General features: G+C 46.8%; 1 protein-coding gene across 2 annotated transcripts in view; it reads left to right on the top strand.

Moving 5' to 3' along the window:
- The window catches only part of LOC138246348 (kinesin-like protein KIF18B), a 184680-nt gene that overhangs the window by 82941 nt on the left and 80625 nt on the right, over positions 1–21114 (top strand). For both annotated transcript variants that reach the window (XM_069200862.1, XM_069200861.1), the window contains exons 3-7: positions 8105–8262; positions 8713–8817; positions 12085–12195; positions 15693–15890; positions 16396–16572. In XM_069200862.1, the coding sequence (XP_069056963.1) occupies positions 8105–8262; positions 8713–8817; positions 12085–12195; positions 15693–15890; positions 16396–16572 (749 nt within the window). The remainder of the gene's footprint in view (positions 1–8104; positions 8263–8712; positions 8818–12084; positions 12196–15692; positions 15891–16395; positions 16573–21114) is intronic.

Genomic DNA, 21114 nt, shown 5'->3' with positions numbered 1-21114 from the left:
CTGTAGGCCTAAGTGGGGCGAAACTGTACTTTGGTGCAGATTTTACTTATAAGGTGTCATCCAGTAAAGCACCACAGTTTTTGAGAAATAAATATTAACACTGATATCTACTTTTTTCAGTTTTAAAAACACTGAAAGACTGCCACCAAGAATTACAAAAAATAAAAATTGAAAACAGGAAAGCCTAAACATAACCCTCTACCCACTTAAGTTTATCAACACCTTATTGTATTCATATGTTATCAGGCTCTTTGACCACACACATTGACCCAGCGAAAACAAGCTGCATTATCTGGCCACAAACTACAGAACTATCACTCATGACATCCAACAGATTTTCACTTTTCGTTCAGTAAACGGAATACTATATGAATCTGCAATGTAACTCTCTATATCACTGAACATTTCAGCACTCGCTAGCCCCAGTATATTTTACTGCCATCACTCGTAGGCAGTGGGGGAATAGGCATTTTTACTTAGCAAGTCCAACTCTAAACCCACCATCTATCCATTGCCATTTGTTCATGGATAGATATGCATGCAGGGAAACATTCTTCCCAAATCCCTTTCCCTACTAACGCTTTAATCTCCAATAGGAAATCCCTTCCCCCAACTATCAATGTCAATGTTATGTAACTTCTTTAACAACGTTAGACTTTCAGTTCACACTTTCCACTGCACCTTTTCCCTTCCAATTCCCCACATCCGCAGCTATGGACTAAACCAGCATTAAAATTCTCAAAACTAAAATAAGATAAGTAGTACAACAAGAGCAATACAAACCAAGAGGACCTGCTTAAGCACATCAACCACTGCCCTTGACACCACAAAATTCTCATACTTTCAATAGCTCATCATCTCTCCAATCCCACACTCCGCAACTGCACACACAATCAAAACTGAACTCTCCCTCCACAATCAACAATGCCCTATTGTTGTCTGTGTAAGGAAATGCCTCCTTGGTCTGGTTACCCCCTGACTTTTTGCCTTTGCTGATGCCAAGATATGATTTGAAAGTGTGCTGAGGCCTGCTAACCAGGCCCCAGCACCAGTGTTCTCTCCCTAACCTGTACCTTTGTCTCCACAATTGGCACATCCTGGCATCCAGGTAAGTCCCTTGTAACTGGTACCCCTGGTACCAAGGGCCCTGATGCCAGGGAAGGTCTCTAAGGGCTGCAGCATGTCTTATGCCACCCTGGGGACCTCTCACTCAGCACAAACACACTGCTTGCCAGCTTGTGTGTGCTGGTGGGAAGAAAATGACTAAGTCAACATGGCACTCCCCTCAGGGTGCCATGCCAACCTCACACTGCCTATAGGTATAGATAAGTCACCCCTCTAGCAGGCCTTACAGCCCTAAGGCAGGGTGCACTATACCATAGGTGAGGGCATAGGTGCATGAGCACTATGCCCCTACAGTGTCTAAGCAACACCTTAGACATTGTAAGTGCAGGGTAGCCATAAGAGTAAATGGTCTAGGAGTCTGTCAAACACAAACTCCACAGCACCATAACGGCTACACTGAAAACTGGGAAGTTTGGTATCAAACGTCTCAGCACAATAAATGCACACTGATGCCAGTGTATATTTTATTGTGAAATACACCCAGAGGGCATCTTAGAGATGCCCCCTGAAAACATACCTGACTTCCAGTGTGGGCTGACTAGTTTTAGCAGCCTGCCACACACCAGACATGTTGCTGGCCACAAGGGGAGAGTGCCTTTGTCACTCTGTGGCCAGGAACAAAGCCTGTACTGGGTGGATATGCTTCTCACCTCCCCCTGCAGGAACTGTAACACCTGGCGGTGAGCCTCAAAGGCTCACCCCCTTTGTTACAGCACCAAGGGCACTCCAGCTAGTGGAGTTGCCCGCCCCCTCCGGCCACTGCCCCACTTTGGGCGGCAAGGTCGGAGGAGATAATGAGAAAAACAAGGAGTCACTGGCCAGTCAGGCCAACCCCTAAGGTGTCCTGAGCTGAGGTGACTCTGACTTTTAGAAATCCTCCATCTTGCAGATGGAGGATTCCCCCAATAGGATTAGGGATGTGCCCCCTCCCCTCAGGGAGGAGGCACAAAGAGGGTGTAGCCACCCTCAGGGCTAGTAGCCATTGGCTACTAACCCCCCAGACCTAAACATGCCCCTAAATTGAGTATTTAGGGACCCCCAGAACCGAAGAAGATAGATTCCTGCAACCTGAAGACGAAGAAGGACTGCTGACCTGAAGCCCTGCAGAGAAGACTGAGACACCAACTGCTTTGGCCCCAGCCCTACCGGCCTGTCTCCCCACTTTGAGAAAAATTGCAACAGCAATGCGTCCCCCAGGGTCCAGCGACCTCTGAAGCCTCAGAGGACTACCCTGCATCTAAAAGGACCAAGAACTCCCGAGGACAGCAGCCCTGTTCCACGAAGACTGCAACTTTGCAACAAAGAAGCAACTTTTAAAGACCACACGTTTCCTGCCGGAAGCGTGAGACTTTCCACTCTGCACCCGACGCCCCCGGCTCGACCTGCGGAAAACTAACTCTACAGGGAGGACTCCACGGTGACTGGGAGTCCGTGAATAGCCAGAGTTGACCCCCCTGAGCCACCACAGCGACGCCTGCAGAGGGAATCCAGAGGCTCCCCCTGACCGCGACTGCCTGCTTCAAAGAACCCGGTGCCTGGTAAACACACTGCACCCGCAGCCCCCAGGACCTTAAGGATCCGACCTCCAGTGCAGGAGCGACCCCCAGACGGCCCTCTTCCTAGCCCAGGTGGTGGCTACTCTGAGGAGCCCCCCCCCCCCCCTTTCCTGCCTGCATCGCTGAAGAGACCCCCGGGTCTCCCATTGAAACCTATTGCGAACTCGAACCTTGTTTGCACTCTGCACCCGGCCGCCCCGTGCCGCTGAGGGTGTACCTTCTGTGCTGACTTGTGTTCCCCCCCCAGTGCCCTACAAAACCCCCCTGGTCTGCCCTCTGAAGTCACGGGTACTTACCTGCTGGCAGACTGGAACCGGGGCACCCCCTTCTCCTTTGAAGCCTATGCGTTTTGGGCACCACTTTGACCTCTGCACCTGACCGGCCCTGAGCTGCTGGTGTGGTAACTTAGGGGTTGCCCTGAACCCCCAACGGTGAGATACCTTGGACCCAACTTTGAACCCTGTAGGTGCTTTACTTACCTGCAAGAACTAACAAATACTTACCTCCCCCAGGAACTGTTTAATTTTGCACTGTCTAGTTTGAAAATAGCTTATTGCCATTTTTGACACAACTGTACATGCTATTTTGTTGATTCAAAGTTCCTAACATACCTGAGTGAAATACGTTTCACTTAAAGTATTATGTGTAACTCTTGAACCTGTGGTTCTTAAAATAAACTAAGAAAATATATTTTTATATACAAAAACCTATTGGCCTGGAATTGTATTTGAGTGTGTGTTCCTCATTTATTGCCTGTATGTATGTACAACAAATGCTTAACACTACCCTCCGATAAGCCTACTGCTCGACCACACTACCACAAAGGGGAACCCTTGGACTCTGTGCATGCTATTTCTTACTTTGAAATAGTACATACAGAGCCAACTTCCTACAGTCTGGAAAATGTTTTGCTATTTATATTTCAAAAATAACTGCTGTCAGGGATACCTTGACTACCCTGGTCACTGCCTGCCACTGCCATCTTACGCATCCACCAGATACCATTTTCACCCTCCTATGCTCTTACATTTCAATATGACATCTTTAGCTCTCCGACTGCCTCAGAGCAATCAATTATTCTACTGCCTTAGGGTCACTTATCCTGAACTCCTCCAAATCTGAGGTTCTATGCTTTTGCTTCTCCAGGACATCCACCCCTTTTAACCAGTACCTTCCTATTTCCTCTTAACTCATTTAGTTTAGACTTGTCAGCTAAAAACTTCTCTTGTCTGTAGTCCATCAGTGAGGATAGAAATGTTTATCACCAATACATTAATCACAGCTGACATGGAAGATCCGCTTGCTGAAACTATTCAATACAACAAGATCACTCTGACTTACTGGTCTTCAATAGACTATAGTTCTCTGATAGTCTTTCGGTTGGCCTCCCCATTTGTTACTTCACACCTCACACTTCTAGACAATGTTCTACATTTTGCTACTGGACTTTGTTCACCTACTTACATACACATCCACCTCTGGCTACCAACAGCAGATGGATTGTGTAAGAAACTGGAATATTATTTGGAGGGAGGGGGTACTACCCACCTTAAAGAACAAACCCCCTTTTAGGGCTATTTAGGGACTCTCTTGAGGGTGGGTCCCCAGATTCGACTTGCAAGATTCCACCAGGACTTCTCTGCATTGTTTACTTCCTCTTCTGGCCACTGGAACCGCACCTGGACTCTTTAGGAACCGACAAGCTGCAACCCTGGCAACGACTTCGCTTTTCAACATTGTTTCTCCGGCTCCTTCCAGCAGCTGCAATATTTCCCCGGCTGTGTATTCTCTGAGCTCGGCAAGATTTCAGCGTGCACCTAGAAGTAAGAAGGCATCTCCCTTTGAGTGAAGGAATCACTCCTCTGCATCTGCAGGCACCAACTGCAACAAAATCTGGCTGCATGGATCTGCTCTCCTCTGGAACTGCCTGGATTGTGCAACACAGGTGGTGGTCTGGAGTGGTCCCTTCGGTCCTTTCTACCAGGTGTCCAACTTGGGAGACGGTAAGCGCTTGCCTTTTCTTGCAGGACAGAACCCCTGTGCACCACCACTCTCGCCACTACCAAGGCTTGTTTGCTCCGGCTCCAAGGGATCTTCAGGCTCTGAGTAGCCCGACCCCAAGTACTTCTTCCTGCCAAGAAAAGTCTCCTCCCTGCTGCTCCAGCAACGTGGGACTCCTCTTCAGGTGTGCTGACTGGACCTCACTTCGACTTACTGTGCCTGCTGGCAGTAGGTTGCCTGTGGGGCTGCGACGGCTTCTGCTGACCCTCTCGACTGCCTGAGCTTCACCTTGGACCCCCTTCCAGGGTCTAGTCCTCTGGGCCTTGCTGGTCCTCTTCAGCCTTGCAAGTCTTGTTTTGCTCCTCTTGCATTTGCCAAGGGTTGTTGGTGGTTCTCCTGCACCATTGACCATCTGCAACCCGACAACTGATGTGGGCCACCACTGCACCGCTCCAAGGACTCCTCTTCAGCTCCTGAGCTCCACAGCTGGCCATCTTCTCCCCTCGTTGCCCTGGTTCTGCAACCTCAGAATGGTGAGTAGTGGGTCCTACCCCCACTGGACACTCCATTGTGGGCTGGACTCTGTCCCCTTCTTTTGCAGGACCTCTTCTACGGGAATCCACATTTGGTTTCTTCTTGTCTGGTCCTGTTCTTGTATAATCCTTTTTTCAAGTCCTCTTGTTAGTCCTTGGGAAGACCAGGTACTTACTTCTGCTCTCCTGGTTGCTGGGGGTCACACTAACACTCTGTACTTATCTACAGTTAGGGGGGAGTGCCTATTAGTAATTTAGTGTTGTTACTATAATAGAGTACCGTTATTTTTGTAACTGTGTGGTTCTTTCATGTGTGATCAGTTGCTGTGTGACTATAGTGGTATTGCTTAAGCTTTGCATGTTTCCTAGATACGTCTTGGCTGTTCATCCACAGCTACCTCTAGAGAGCCCTGGCTTCCTAGACTTCACTAATAGGGGATGCCTGGGCCTGGCATAAGGTGATAACATCAAGGGTGTTCACCACACACCAGGCCAGCTTCCTACAATGAGGATGTGCAGAACAGTACAAATCTGATGTCTCTAGTCAATTTAAAGGCTTTTATATATCTCAGGGATATTGATGTATTTTCTTTTATCGCCACTAATATTATCAATGCCTGCGCATCTGCTGTTGGGGTTGCCAAGAGCCACTATGGATTTCTAGTTTCTTCAGCTCGATCAAAGTGCTATTCAGACAACTTCTTCCAGAATGCATTGTTTTTGTAAATGAAAACCTAGTGCTGGAAACATGGTGTAAGGAAATGCCTCCTTGGTATGGTTACCCCCTAACTGTTTGCCTTTGCTGATGCTAATTTATGATTTGAAAGTGTGCTGTGACCCTGCTAACCAGGCCCCAGCACCAGTGTTCTTTCCCTAAACTGTACCTTTGTCTCCACAATTGGCACAACCCTGGCACTCGGGTAAGTCCCTTGTAACTGGTACCCCCTGGTATCAAGGGCCCTGATACCAGGGATCGTCTCTAAGGGCTGCAGCATGTCTTATGCCACCCTAGGGAACCCTCACTCAGCACATGCACACAGCTTCACTGCTTGTGTGTGTTGGTGGGGAGAAAATGACTAAGGGACCCGACGCCCGGAACCAACACTGCACCCGCAGCCCCCAGGACCTGAAGGAACCGAACTTCGACGCAGGAGTGACCCCCCCAGGCAACCCTCTGCCTAGCCCAGGTGGTGGCTACCCCCAAGGAGCCCCCCGTGCCTGCACCGCTAAAGTGACCCCCGGGTCCCTCCATTGTTACCTACCTGAAACCCCACGCATGCTTTGCTCACTGCACCCGGCCGCCCATGTGCAGCTGAGGGTGTACTTTGTGTGCCTTCTCATGTCCCCCCCTCATATAATCCTCCCACCCCCACGTGCCCTACAAAACCCCTCCCTGGTCTGCCCCCAGAGGATGCAGGTACTTACCTGCTAACAGACTGGAACCGGAGCATCCCTGTTCCCCATAGGCGCCTATGTGTTTTGGGCACCTCTTTGACCTCTGCACCTGACCGGCCCTGAGCTGCTGGTGTGGTAACTTTGGGGTTGCCTTGAACCCCCAACGGTGGGCTGCCTATGCCCCAAACGTGAGACTTGTAAGTGTTTTACTTACCTCCAAAACTAATCTTTACTTACCTCCCCTAGGAACTGTTTATTTTTGCACTGTGACCACTTTGAAAATAGCTTATTGCCATTTTTACAAAGACTGTACATGATATTGTTTTCATTCAAAGTTCCTAAAGTATCTAAGTGAAGTACCATACATTTAAAGTATTAACTGTAAATCTTGAACCTGTGGTTCTTAAAATAAACTAAGAAAATATATTTTTCAATATAAAAAAACTGTTGGCCTGGAGTTAAGTATCTGAGTGTGTGTTCCTCATTTATTGCCTGTGTGTGTACAACAAATGCTTAACACTACCCTCTGATAAGCCTACTGCTCGACCACACTACCACAAAAATAGAGCATTAGAATTATCTACTTCTGCCACTATCTTACCTCTAAGGGGAACCCTTGGACTCTGTATATACTATTTCAAAGTAAGAAATAGTGTGCACAGAGCCAACTTCCTACACATGGCTTCACACTCACAGGTATCTGGTACCAAATCTTACATGTATTAACAGGGGAGATAGTTTTGCTATGTTATGTAAGCTATATTCACTGCTGGAATTTTTGCAAAGCCTACAAGGTACAGGTTTGATTCCTAGTTTGGTGTGCTCTACCTTTCATTTTTCAAGGTTGGTAACTTAAGTATGATTGTGTTAGATAATAGTACACATGGGATTTATAGTGCCAAAAAACATGGTAAAAACGCAATACAAAACATTTTATCAGCATTATTATTCGTAATCTTTCTCATTTGGTTATTCTCAGTGATTCGAAAATCTGAAGATTTTAAACTAGTAGTATACAGATTACGTATAAATGCCTGCAACAGGCATCCAGCCTGCCAACTGAAGTTTCAGTTGCGCTGCTGTACAACATTGACCACAAATCATTAGCAAAGCCAATTGCTCTAGTAGGTGAGACCTATTGCTTTGCCAATGCTTGTTGTCTCTGAAGGTATCCTTGTGTGGTTGTTTTAACTGTGTTATGTATGTATGTATTTGAATTAATGTATATTCTACAGCTGCATGAACCCACATTATCTTTGAGGTTTGCAAGGGACTGTTGTCTTTAAGGATAATTGTTTTGTGCATACCACTCTCAATGCAACTTCTTTTCTTATCTACTGTCCCTACTTCATGCTTGTTTGTTATACTTTTGATATTGTCCTTTGTCACCGTTGTCACTCTTCAGTTTCCATCTGCTACATCTGCGTACAAGTTTCATTCTAGTGCTGATGCTCTTCATCCCATCATTGTGTGTGCTTGTTCTTGCCCTTTTAGTGTTTGCTTATGGAGCAACAGGTGCTGGTAAAACCCACACAATGCTGGGGACTGAGATGGACCCAGGTGTAATGTTCCTGACCATGGTTGAGTTGTACCGCCGCATCGAGGAAATCAAGGAAGAGAAACTCTGCGAGGTTCTAATATCCTATCTGGAGGTATGTTCGGAGCTGCACCAATTTCTGCAGTAATTGTCTGGAAAACTCACACGTGATTCCTTAAAGCCAAAAATAATGAAGTTATACCAATGCTCGAAGCCTCTTTTACTTCTTGGGAGTGATTGTGGGTTTCTGTCTTTGGGTGATGTAGTGTTTGGCTTTAGTTTCTAGCACTGCTCAATTCCACTCATTTATCCCCTCATAAAATATCTCCCATTCTTCACAGGGAGTGGGTGGACACCAGATTAGCCCTCCCCCCCCCCCAACTTGGTTGGCTTTTTGGGTACTTCTTTACTTGTTTTTTCTTATGGAAATTCCAAATTTTAGATGCTTCTTTTATTGTTTTCACTTGTGGACAATCCCTCATGGAAGTGGACTTTTGTCAGCTCCCTAATTCCTCTTGCAGTTTGTGGCTTGGGATATCTGATGCCTGCACGCTTTCTATTTCAGGTATATAATGAACAGATCCAGGACTTGTTGCAGCCGAAGGGGTTTCTTGCCATCCGGGAAGACCCTCAGAAAGGGGTTGTTGTGCAAGGTCTTTCACTCCACCAGGTATGTTTTGATTGTTGTTGGGATAAGACCTCTGAGTGCGCAATAGAGAAAGATTGTGGTTCTTGAGAAAGAATTTAATGGCCCCTTAATCTGTGCTCTGACACTGTATGCAAATTAAAGCCGTCTTGTGTACAGCAAAGTCAAAAAAAAATGTCCCATTGGATCAGTGCATTGGCAAAGCCCTTAGATCTGAGGCATACTAAGTCACATTTCTGATGGATACTTCTAGCTGCAGATTCCTCACCTTGTGAATACACTCAGGCTCCATTTAGGATCCAGAGTTTTTTCTCAGCAGTTCCTCCTGCTCTGGTAGGTGGCATTGTGCGGCTCCACGTCGGCCACACATATGCTCCACACCAGCTCCACAACATCAGTTGATTTCATCTGTTTTGCCAATGACAAAGTTCTGCTGCAAAAATTTTCACAGCGTGCAAGGGTAAATGCCTCCACCAATTCACCCACCCACCCCAAAACCACATGCTCCGATTTTACACCTAACACGAGATCGTCGCTAGTTCCCCATGCATTGATGACAGTACGGAGACCGCCAGCACTGGAGGAAGAACTGATTGTCTGCACAGAAGTGAATATGCTGCAACCTAAGCCGAAGTCACGCCCTCCTCAATCACAGCTTCTGCAGCCTCATTCAGACACTGATCGAACTCTTCCTTTACCTCAGAGGTTCTCTGACCCTTGACTCCCTGCTGATGATGATTCCCAACTTTATGTGGAGGCGAATTATTATTATTTTTTTTTTCCAAGCTGACTGTGGTCTTGATACGCCGCCTGACACTGGCCTCAGCTCTCTACCTAAAACTTCCACAGAGGAATCTGCATCATTTGCCATGGTTATCAGTTCCGCTGCAAAAGTCCTTGAACGCCAGCTGCCTTCAGTGGAGTTGCAAAACTTACTTCTTGATGAAAGTCTTGCAGCCAGGCCAGACTTCCTCTAGACCCCTCTCTTTAAGTGAATCCCTTACAGACACCTTAATGGGCACTTAGGCAAAGGCTGGTTCTTGCCCTCCTGTGAACAGGCAAATCAGTAGGTGATAAAGACTTGCCCCAGGTAACCCACCTTTCCTCTTCTACTACCCTACCCCTGTAAGTGTGTGATATATTCGTCAATTTGCATGATTAACTCTAACTCTTTTCCTTCCATGTCTCTGGGTAGGGAATCAGAGTGTATGGAGGCCTTTCGAAAACAAATGTTCTCATCCACCAGTATATCCTTCAGGTCAGTCAGTTTGGGATTACCAGTCTTCCCATACCTTGACTGGCTGTTCAAGGCATGCCCACCTCATCTGCAGACCACCTCCAGATAATGGCGAGCCTCCTAACATCTTTGGGGTTCTTGATCAAGGGGCCAAAGTCAACCTGACTGTATGCAGGTGCTCTGCGTCATTAGTGCCGTTTTGGGTATGGTGCAGTTTGGAGCCATCCCTCCGCCTCCATGAGTCCTGGGCTATGATGCTGATATTTCGACCTTTGACCTGTATTTTGGCGAGATCATTTGGAGACTTCTTGGCCTCATGTATCTTGCTTGGGGACCATACCAGGTGCCACATGTGGGCTCTGCAGTGGATCTGAAGTTTCAGTGGCTCAGCACCAAGGAATCCTGTTGGATTCCAGTCAGGTGTTGGAGGAGACTGAAAAGGATCTGCAGTGGTGGCTGCTTGATCACAATTAGACCGGTGGCAGATCCCTCTCACTACCTCACCCAGAGCTAAAAGTAGTGACATGCATTGTTACTGGTTTGGAGAAGCCACCTTAGAGATCAGAGGGCTTAGGTCTTTGGCATATCTGTTGGATTTGCAGGCTGTTTGGGTGATACTAAAAGCCTCCCTCCCATCCATCAAAAGGGAAGGGTGCAGGTCCTGATGGACAACAACACTGCCTGGTGGTACTGCAACAAGCAGCAGGGTGGAGTATGGGTCATTAATTGTATATAGGAAGATGTGCGTCTCTAGAACTGGATGAGTCGTCATGGCATCTCGGTCGTACAGCACTTGGCAGGACCTTTAAATGCTAGGTCAGACTCGGCCAGCGTTGCTCAGTAGATCACAAATGGTGATTACGCTCATGAGTTGGCATGGGGCATCTTCCACCAATGGGGAGAACCCAGGCTTGATCTTTTCGCCACCTCTGAGAAAATGCAGTGTCCAGTCTTTTGTGCACTGGAGAACCTCATCTCACCCACCTCGTGCTCAGTAGAGGATGGGCAAGCCAACAAATTCACAGGGAGTTCGGAGCCAAGGGTCCGCTCTGCATGCATAAACCAAGCCTTAAAAATATTTGGTATGTAAATTATGCTCCAAAAATCATGTTAGAATATGATATGGTGACCTCGAAATTGAACAAATTGTGTTTTTTTTTTTTTTTTTTTTTTTTTTTAACACATTATTGCATTTTATCCTAGTACATCAGATTACATCGTTGCATTGAGAGTATTTATTAAAAGTGAGAGTTTTTAAAGGAATGAATTAAGAAACATTCTTGTCCCCGCCCTGATGCCAATGCTATTAATGAACTAAGGCATGTCAGAGGTCATTTGCACCCTATATTTGGGCTAGATTCTTATTGTGAGTATGGAGCAAATGTTTAGTCCAGTAAATCAAACAAAATAGTTTTTTTCTATAGCACACATGCCAAACTCACCTTTTTGAAGGTGGTCTCGTGATAATGAAGAAAAAAGAGGCTTGGTAAAATAATATATTTGCGTAGGATCACAAAATTTGAAACCAGTTTATTGGGCGAGAGCATTACAGTTGGGTCCAGTGGATTATTCAAGTCACTAGACCTGCAGGTCTAGTAACATTTTATGATGTTTCAAGGCCTGCATATGACGCCACCCACCAGCACATGCGGGAATTGCTGAGAAAAATCTCTGGACCCATTCTGGCTCCTTAGGGTATCACAAGGTCAAGGAATCTGTAGTTTGATACAGTGCCCAACAGAAAGAGTGTTACCGGAGGTAAGTAACTGTTTTGGCAGAAGAACATGATGTGGTTGCCTATGCTTTAGCCCAGTCAGCTTTTCTAAGTGTTCGTCCAGTCATGTGACCTTATTTTTGTATAGACCAAACATCTCTGCAGTGGTGGTGGTCTGTAAGGATTGTTGAAGCTTGTAAGGATGGACAAATTACACACCTTTTTGACACATGGCAGGGCTTTGCTCACAGTGGAACTGCTGAACCCATCCCAGATGTTTAATTAACCTCCTCCGAGAACTGTACAGCTGTTGTCAATGCTGATCTGTGTTTACTTTCAGCCCGAGTCTGCTGAACAGCTGCTGCAGATGTTGGCCAATGGGAATAAGAACCGTACTCAGCATCCCACTGATGCTAATGCTACTTCTTCGCGATCCCATGCTGTATTCCAGGTGAGTGTTCCAACCAAAGTGTAGGAAAGTACCATCTTGCCTGGCATGTTACCCCCATAATTCACTGTATATATGTTGTTTTAGTTGTATGTGTCACTGGGACCCTGCCAGCCAGGGCCCCAGTGCTCATAAGTGTGCCCTGTATGTGTTACCTGTGTTATGACTAACTGTCTCACTGAGGCTCTGCTACCCAGAACCTCAGTGGTTATGCTCTCTCATTTCTTTCCAAATTGTCACTAACAGGCTAGTGACCAATTTCACCAATTTACATTGGCATACTGGAACACCCTTATAATTCCCTAGTATATGGTACTGAGGTACCCAGGGTATTGGGGTTCCAGGAGATCCCTATGGGCTGCAGCATTTCTTTTGCCACCCATAGGGAGCTCTGACAATTCTTACACAGGCTTGCCATTGCAGCCTGAGTGAAATAACATCCACGTTATTTCACAGCCATTTACCACTGCAATTAAGTAACTTATAAGTCACCTATATGTCTAACCTTTACCTGGTAAAGGTTGGGTGCTAAGTTACTTAGTGTGTGGGCACCCTGGCACTAGCCAAGGTGCTCCCACATTGTTCAGGGCAAATTCCCCGGACTTTGTGAGTGCGGGGACACCATTACACGCGTGCACTATACATATGTCACGACATGTATAGCGTCACAATGGTAACTCCGAACATGGCCATGTAACATGTCTAAGATCATGGCATTGTCACCCCAATGCCATTCTGGCATTGGGGAGACAATTCCATGATCCCCCGAGTCTCTAGCACAGACCCGGGTACTGCCAAACTACCTTTCCAGGGGTTTCACTGCAGCTACTGCTGATGCCAACCCCTCAGACAGGTTTCTGCTCTCCTGGGGTCCAGCTAGGCTTGGCCCAGGAAGGCAGAACAAAGGACTTCCTCAGAGAGAGGGTGTTACACCCTCTCCCTTTGGAAAAATGTATTAGGGCTGGGGAGGAGTAGCCTCCCCCAGCCTCTGGAAATGCTTTCATGGGCACAGATGGTGCCCATTTCTGCATAAGCCAGTCTACACCGGTTAAGGGATGCCCCCAGCCCTGCTCTGGCGCGAAACTGGACAAAGGAAATGGGAGTGACCACTCCACTGACCTGCACCTCCCCTGGGAGGTGCCCAGAGCTCCTCCAGTGTGCTCCAGACCTCTGCCATCTTGGAAACAGAGGTGCTGCTGGCACACTGGACTGCTCTGAGTGGCCAGTGCCAGCAGGTGACATCAGAGACTCCTTCTGATAGGCTCCTTCAGGTGTTGCTAGCCTATCCTCTCTCCTAGGTAGCCAAACCTCCTTTTCTGGCTATTTAGGGTCTCTGCTTTGGGGAATTCTTTAGATAACGAATGCAAGAGCTCATCAGAGTTCCTCTGCATCTCTCTCTTCACCTTCTGCCAAGGAATCGACCGCTGACTGCTCTGGAAGCCTGCAAAACTGCAACAAAGTAGCAAACACGACTACTGCGACCTTGTAACGCTGATCCGGCCGCCTTCTGGACTGTTTTCCTGGTGGTGCATGCTGTGGGGGTAGTCTGCCTCCTCTCTGAACTAGAAGCTCAGAAGAAATCTCCCGTGGGTCGACGGAATGTTCCCCCTGCAACCGCAGGCACCAAAGAACTGCATCACCGGTCCTCTGGGTCTCCTCTCAGCACGACGAGCGAGGTCCCTTGAACTCAGCAACTCTGTCCAAGTGACTCCCACAGTCCAGTGACTCTTCAGTCCAAGTTTGGTGGATGTAAGTCCTTGCCTCCCCACGCTAGACTGCATTGTTGGGAACCGCGTGATTTGCAGCTGCTCCAGCTCCTGTGCACTCTTCCAGGATTTCCTTTGTGCACAGCCAAGCCTAGGTCCCCGGCACTCTAACCTGCAGTGCACGACCTCCTGAGTTGTCCTCCGTCGTCGTGGGACCCTCCTTTGTGACTTCGGGTGAGCTCCGGTTCACTCCACTTCGTAGTGCCTGTTCCGGCACTTCTGCGGGTGCTGCTTGCTTCTGAATGGGCTCTTTTTCTTGCTGGATGCCCCCTCTGTCTCCTCACGCAATTGTCGACATCCTGGTCCCTCCTGGGCCACAGCAGCATCCAAAAACCCTAACCGCGACCCTTGCAGCTAGCAAGGCTTGTTTGCAGTCTTTCTGCACAGAAACACCTCTGCAAGCTTCTTCACGACGTGGGACATCCATCCTCCAAAGGGGAAGTTCCTAGTCCTCTTCGTTCTTGCAGAATCCACAGCTTCTACCATCCGGTGGCAGCTTCTTTGCACCCACAGCTGGTATTTCCTGGGCATCTGCCCACTCCCGACTTGATCGTGACTCTTGGACTTGGTCCCCTTGTTCCACAGGTACTCTCATCAGGAAATCCATCGTTGTTGCATTGCTGGTGTTGGTCTTCCTTGCAGAATTCCCCTATCATGACTTCTGTGCTCTCTGGGGAACTTAGGTGCACTCTGCACCCACTTTTCAGGGTCTTGGGGTGGGCTATTTTTCTAACCCTCACTGTTTTCTTACAGTCCCAGCGACCCTCTACAAGGTCACATAGGTTTGGGGTCCATTCGTGGTTCGCATTCCACTTTTGGAGTATATGGTTTGTGTTGCCCCTATCCCTATGTGCCCCCATTGCATTCTATTGTGACTATACATTGTTTGCACGGTTTTCTATTGCTATTACTGCATATTTTGGTATTGTGTACATATATCTTGTGTATATTTGGTATCCTCATACTGAGGGTACTCACTGAGATACTTTTGGCATATTGTCATAAAAATAAAGTACCTTTATTTTTAGTATATCTGTGTTTTCTTATGATATTGTGCATTTGACACTAGTGGTACTGTAGGAGCTTCACTCGTCTCCTAGTTCAGCCTAAGCTGCTCTGCTAAGCTACCTTTTCTATCAGCCTAAGCTGCTAGATACCCCTCTACACTAATAAGGGATACCTGGACCTGGTGCAAGGTGTAAGTACCCCTTGGTACCCGCTACAAGCCAGGCCAGGCTCCTACACAAAGGCATTATGTGTCTCCTTAAATGTGACTTGAGTACAAAAGGATTCTGGACACCATTTGACGTTTTTAGAACAATATGGTATGTTTCGAAACAGGATTTGTGCATGGTTGCTAACTACTGAAAGAAATAATGCATGACAAAACGCAGAATCAGTTTAAAATGGGACTGTATTAATGATTCCTGATTTACAGGAAGGTGTCTGTTGGATTTCTGATTACAGCATTCCAGGACAAGTAGGGAAATCGCCCATGTGATCCAAGAAGGATTCAGATTACTGTAGTGAAATATGTTTACTTAAGACGCTGTTCACATAAACATTACTGATTCCTAGTGTAACAGTTGTGTCTGCTCTTTTACTGCTTTCCACTTGTACTCTGAATATTTGATCCGGCCATGTACTGTAGACCCGCTTGAGTTCTAATTCTTAAATCTTTCAGTGGGGTCTGTTCGTTGCAGTCTCTCAAAGGCAACTGTCCTTTTGCTGCAGATCTACGTGAAGCAGCAGGATCGGGCAGCTGGCATTAACCGGGATTTACGGGTGGCGAAGATGAGCCTCATTGACCTAGCTGGATCTGAGCGAGCCTCCTCCACTAATGCCAAGGGGGATCGTCAGCGGGAAGGAGCCAACATTAACCGGTCTCTTCTGGCGCTCATTAATGTTATTAATGCCCTAGCCGATGCCAAGGTAAGACGACCTGTTTATCTAATTCCTCATCTTTCGGGCTGTTCTGGCCATTATACAGAGGTAAATTAGCCATCTCCCAGGAGTTGTGGAAAGAGACAATTATGCGCAGAAGTCCTTTCCCAGACATGCTAGACCCATCGCCTGATTATTCCACTCCACAGATGTTTGTGTCATTGTGCCCTTGGTGAGGGTTCCTATGAATGCAGGAGGTAGTTGCTTCGTATTTTCCACTGCATACATAAATGCATACATTCTGCACGGAAAGTTTCAAGTTCATGCCATAATTCTAATATCACACAAGATGCGTAATTGCTTTCACTTTTGATGTTTTTTTTTTCCTGCCTTTATTGTATCTCTTACTCCACATACATAGGTGCCTGTGCTATCTCTCTGTTGCACTCTTCCTATGCTGCTTTGGTACCCAAATGGTTGTGTTTTAACCACCTTAAACCCAGTCTCTTATATTACAACAGTATGTAGCCTGACAACTACCCTGTCTTTATAGAGTAAAAAGCCACACATCCCTTACCGGGACAGTAAGCTGACCCGTTTACTAAAGGATTCCATCGGGGGAAACTGTCGCACTGTGATGATTGCAGCGATCAGCCCATCCCACCTCAGCTACGATGATACCTACAACACTCTGAAGTATGCCAACCGAGCAAAAGAGATCAAGCTCTCGGTGAGTGATAAAATGTTATCTAATCACCCAAGCTTACACTCACACAGATTCTGCTGCTGTATCATTCTAATTCTATCAGCTGTACTGTTCTCTCAGTGGTCCAGCTATATTGTTATGTTCAATGGCATGTGTAGCTGCAGATACACATGCTGTGCACATCCCGCCATCTAGTGTTGGGCTCGGAGTGTTACAAGTTGTTTTTCTTCGAAGAAGTCTTTTCGAGTCACGAGATCGAGGGACTCCTCCCATTTCGGCTCCATTGCCCATGGGCGTCGACTCCATCTTAGATTGTTTTTTTTCCGCCATCGGGTTCGGACGTGTTCCTTTTCGCTCCGGGTTTCGGGTCGGAAAGTTAGTTAGAATCTCGGAAAAATCATCGGTATTGTTTGCGTTCGGTATCGGGTTAGTTATAACAGATCGACACCGACTTTTGAAGAGCTCCGGTGGCCCTTTGAGGTTTTTTCGATTCCCCCGTCGGGGCCTGGTCGGCCCGGCCACGTGTCTCTTCAAGGCTGATGGAACGGACCCCATTCCGCTTCTGCCCAAAATGCCATAACAAGTATCCATATACAGATCAGCATCTGGTCTGTAACTTGTGTTTGTCGCCAGAACACAAGGAAGATACTTGTGAAGCCTGTCGAGCGTTTCGGTCCAGGAAGACACTAAGAGACCGAAGAGCAAGAAGACTGCAGATGGCGTCGGCGCTGACAGGACAAGGGCGTTTCGAGGAGGAAGAAGAAACCTTCTTCATCCAGGAATCGGACGAGCTCGATCCCGAAGAAACGCCGAAAACCGTGAGTAAGACGTCGAAACATAAAACTCACGAGAAGACCACAAAAGCCCAGGGGACGCCACCGCCAACAGGCCATGGCTTAACCCAAAAAATAGGTGACCGAACATCGGCACCAAAAAAGGGCACGCTGGTGTTGAAGTCATCCGACTCCGGTCGAGATACCGCCACACGGCAATCTCGGGCCCGCGATAGCGGCTCCGAGCAAGTTCGGCACCGAGACAGCGGCACCGAAATGAGTCGGCACCGAGAGACAACGACGCTGAAAATAAAAAAGGTTTCGTCGGAACCGAAAAAAGTAGCCGAAAAGGTTTCGATACCGAAACATCCGGCCTCGGAACCAAAATCAAGTTCCTACACAGAGGAACAAGGACTGTCCTCACAAATGAAAATACATAGATTTGGACAGGAATTGGAGACCATGGAGCCAGACTACACCCAAAGAAGGCTCCACATCCAAAAAGAAACGGGGAAGATCAGCACTCTCCCTCCTATTAGAATGAAACGCAAACTTGCCTTCCAGGAGAAAGACAAGCAGCCAGAGGCAAAAGTGGCTAAACAAGTAAGCCTGCCACCGTCTCCACAACGCTCGCCGCAACCATCACTGGTAGCCACTCCACCTATGATGCAATCCCCGACTCATACAGGGATGAGTCAAGATGACCCTGACGCGTGGGATCTTTATGATGCGCCAGTGTCAGATAATAGTCCTGACTGTTATCCAGCTAGACCGTCGCCGCCAGAAGATAGTACAGCCTACGCACAGGTGGTGTCGAGGGCAGCGGCATTTTATAATGTCAGCCTGCATGCAGAGCCCATTGAAGACGACTTTCTATTTAATACACTGTTGTCCACACACAGCCAGTACCAGAGTCTCCCCATGCTACCTGGAATGCTAAAACACTCCAAACAAGTGTTTGGGGAGCCTGTAAAAGGAAGGGCCATTACTCCAAGAGTGGAGAAAAAATATAAACCGCCACCAACAGACCCCGTGTACATCACACAACAGCTAACACCGGACAGTAGTAGGGGCAGCTCGCAAGAGAGCGAACTCACATACTTCAGGAGATGCACCACCTCCAGATAAAGAAAGTCGAAAATTCAACGCAGCAGGGAAAAGAGTGGCGGCACAGGCAGCAAACCAGTGGCGTATTGCAAACTCACAGGCTTTGTTGGCCAGATATGATGGGGCTCATTGGGACGAAATTCAACACTTTATAGAACATTTGCCCAAGGAGTTCCAGAAGAGAGCACAGCAAATAGTAGAAGAAGGACAGAGTATCTCCAACAATCAGATACGGTCAGCAATGGATGCAGCAGACACAGCTGCTAGAACTGTCAACACAGCAGTCACAATAAGGAGACATGCATGGCTGCGTACATCAGGATTTAAACCGGAAATACAGCAAGCTGTGCTGAATATGCCATTTAACGGAAAGAAGTTGTTTGGGCCGGAGGTGGACACTGCTATCGAAAAACTGAAGAAAGACACTGATACGGCCAAAGCCATGGGCGCACTCTACTCCCCACAGAGCAGAGGCACATTTCGAAAAACACAGTTTCGAGGGGGGTTTCGAGGGCAAAGCACAGAACCCACAACCTCACAAACCAGGCCCACTTATCAGAGCCAATATCTGCGGGGAAGTTTTTGGGGACAATATAGAGGGGGACAGTTCCAAAAAAGTAGAGGAAAGTTCCAAAGTCCCAAAACTCCACAAAACAAACAGTGACTTACACGTCACAAATCCCCAACACGTAACACCTGTGGTGGGGAGACTAACCAAGTTCTACAAACAATGGGAGGAAATAACAACAGATACTTGGGTATTAGCAATTATCCAGCATGGTTATTGCATAGAATTTCTCAAATTCCCTCCAAATGTCCCACCGAAAACACACAATATGTCAAAACAACACATAGACCTTCTACAACTGGAAGTACAAGCGTTGTTACAAAAAGAAGCAATAGAATTAAGACCAGTTCATCAGAAAGGAACAGGAGTTTACTCTCTGTACTTTCTCATACCCAAAAAGGACAAAACTCTAACACCTATATTAGATCTCAGAACGTTAAACACCTACATCAAATCAGATCACTTTCACATGGTGACATTACAGGACGTAATCCCATTGCTCAAACAGCAAGACTACATGACAACACTAGACCTAAAGGATGCATACTTCCATATACCGATACATCCTTCACACAGAAAGTACCTAAGGTTTGTATTCCAAGGGGTACATTACCAATTCATGGTATTGCCATTTGGGATAACAACTGCGCCAAGAGTTTTTACAAAATGCCTGGCAGTGGTAGCTGCGCATATCAGAAGACAGCAAATACACGTGTTCCCATACCTAGACGATTGGCTAATCAAAACCAACACGCAAAAAAGGTGTTCACAACACACAAAGTATGTTATTGACACACTCCACAAACTAGGTTTCTCAGTCAACTACACAAAGTCGCACATTCAGCCGTGCCAAACACAGCAATACTTAGGGGTGACAATCGACACAACAAAAGGGGTTGCCACTCCAAGTCCACAAAGGGTACAAACTTTCCACAAGGTAATACAGGTCATGTATCCAGAACAAAAAATACATGTCAAGATGGTAATGAAACTACTAGGCATGATGTCCTCATGCATAGCCATTGTCCCAAACGCCAGATTGTACATGCGGCCCTTACAACAGTGCCTAGCATCACAATGGTCACAGGCACAGGGTCAACTTCTAGATCTAGTGTTGATAGACCACCAAACATACACCTCGCTTCTATGGTGGAGCAACATAAACTTAAACCAAGGGCGACCTTTCCAAGACCCAGTGCCTCAATACGTAATAACTACGGATGCCTTCATGATAGGATGGGGAGCTCATCTCAATCAACACAGCATCCAGGGACAATGGGGCACTCAGCAAAGACCACTTCACATAAATCACTTAGAACTACTGGCAGTATTTCTAGCGCTAAAAGCATTTCAACCCATAATAAGGCAAAAACACATCCTTGTCAAAACAGACAACATGACAACGATGTATTATCTAAACAAACAAGGAGGAACACACTCAACTCAGTTGTGTCTTCTAGCACAAAAAATATGATATTGGGCGATTCACAACCACATTCGCCTAATAGCACAGTTTATTCCAGGGATTCAGAATCAGTTAGCAGACAATCTTTCTCGGGATCATCAACAGATCCACGAATGGGAGATTCACCCCGAAATACTACACACTTACTTCCAAAGATGGGGAACACCACAAATAGACCTATTTGCAACAAAAGAAAACGCAAAATGCCAAAACTTCGCATCCAGATACCCACAAGATCAGTCTCAGGGCAATGCGTTATGGATGAGTTGGTCAGGGATATTTGCATACGCTTTTGCCCCTCTCCCACTCCTTCCATATCTAGTAAACCAATTGAGTCAAAACAAACTCAAACTCATACTAATAGCACCAACTTGGGCAAGACAACCTTGGTACACAACACTACTAGACCTCTCAGTAGTGCCTCATGTCAAACTACCAAACAAACCAAATATGTTAACTCAACACAAACAACAGATCAGACACCCAAATCCAGCATCGCTGAATCTAGCAATTTGGCTCCTGAAATCTTAGAATTCGGACACTTAGACCTTACACTGGAATGTATGGAGGTCCTAAAACAAGCTAGGAAACCAACCACTAGACATTGCTATGCAAATAAGTGGAAAAGATTTGTTTATTATTGCCACAATAAT

Source organism: Pleurodeles waltl, chromosome 7 (genome assembly GCF_031143425.1).
Source record: "Pleurodeles waltl isolate 20211129_DDA chromosome 7, aPleWal1.hap1.20221129, whole genome shotgun sequence".
Taxonomy (NCBI): domain Eukaryota; kingdom Metazoa; phylum Chordata; class Amphibia; order Caudata; family Salamandridae; genus Pleurodeles; species Pleurodeles waltl.
Note: the sequence above shows the minus strand (reverse complement) of the source record. Positions and strands in the feature narration are given on the sequence as shown.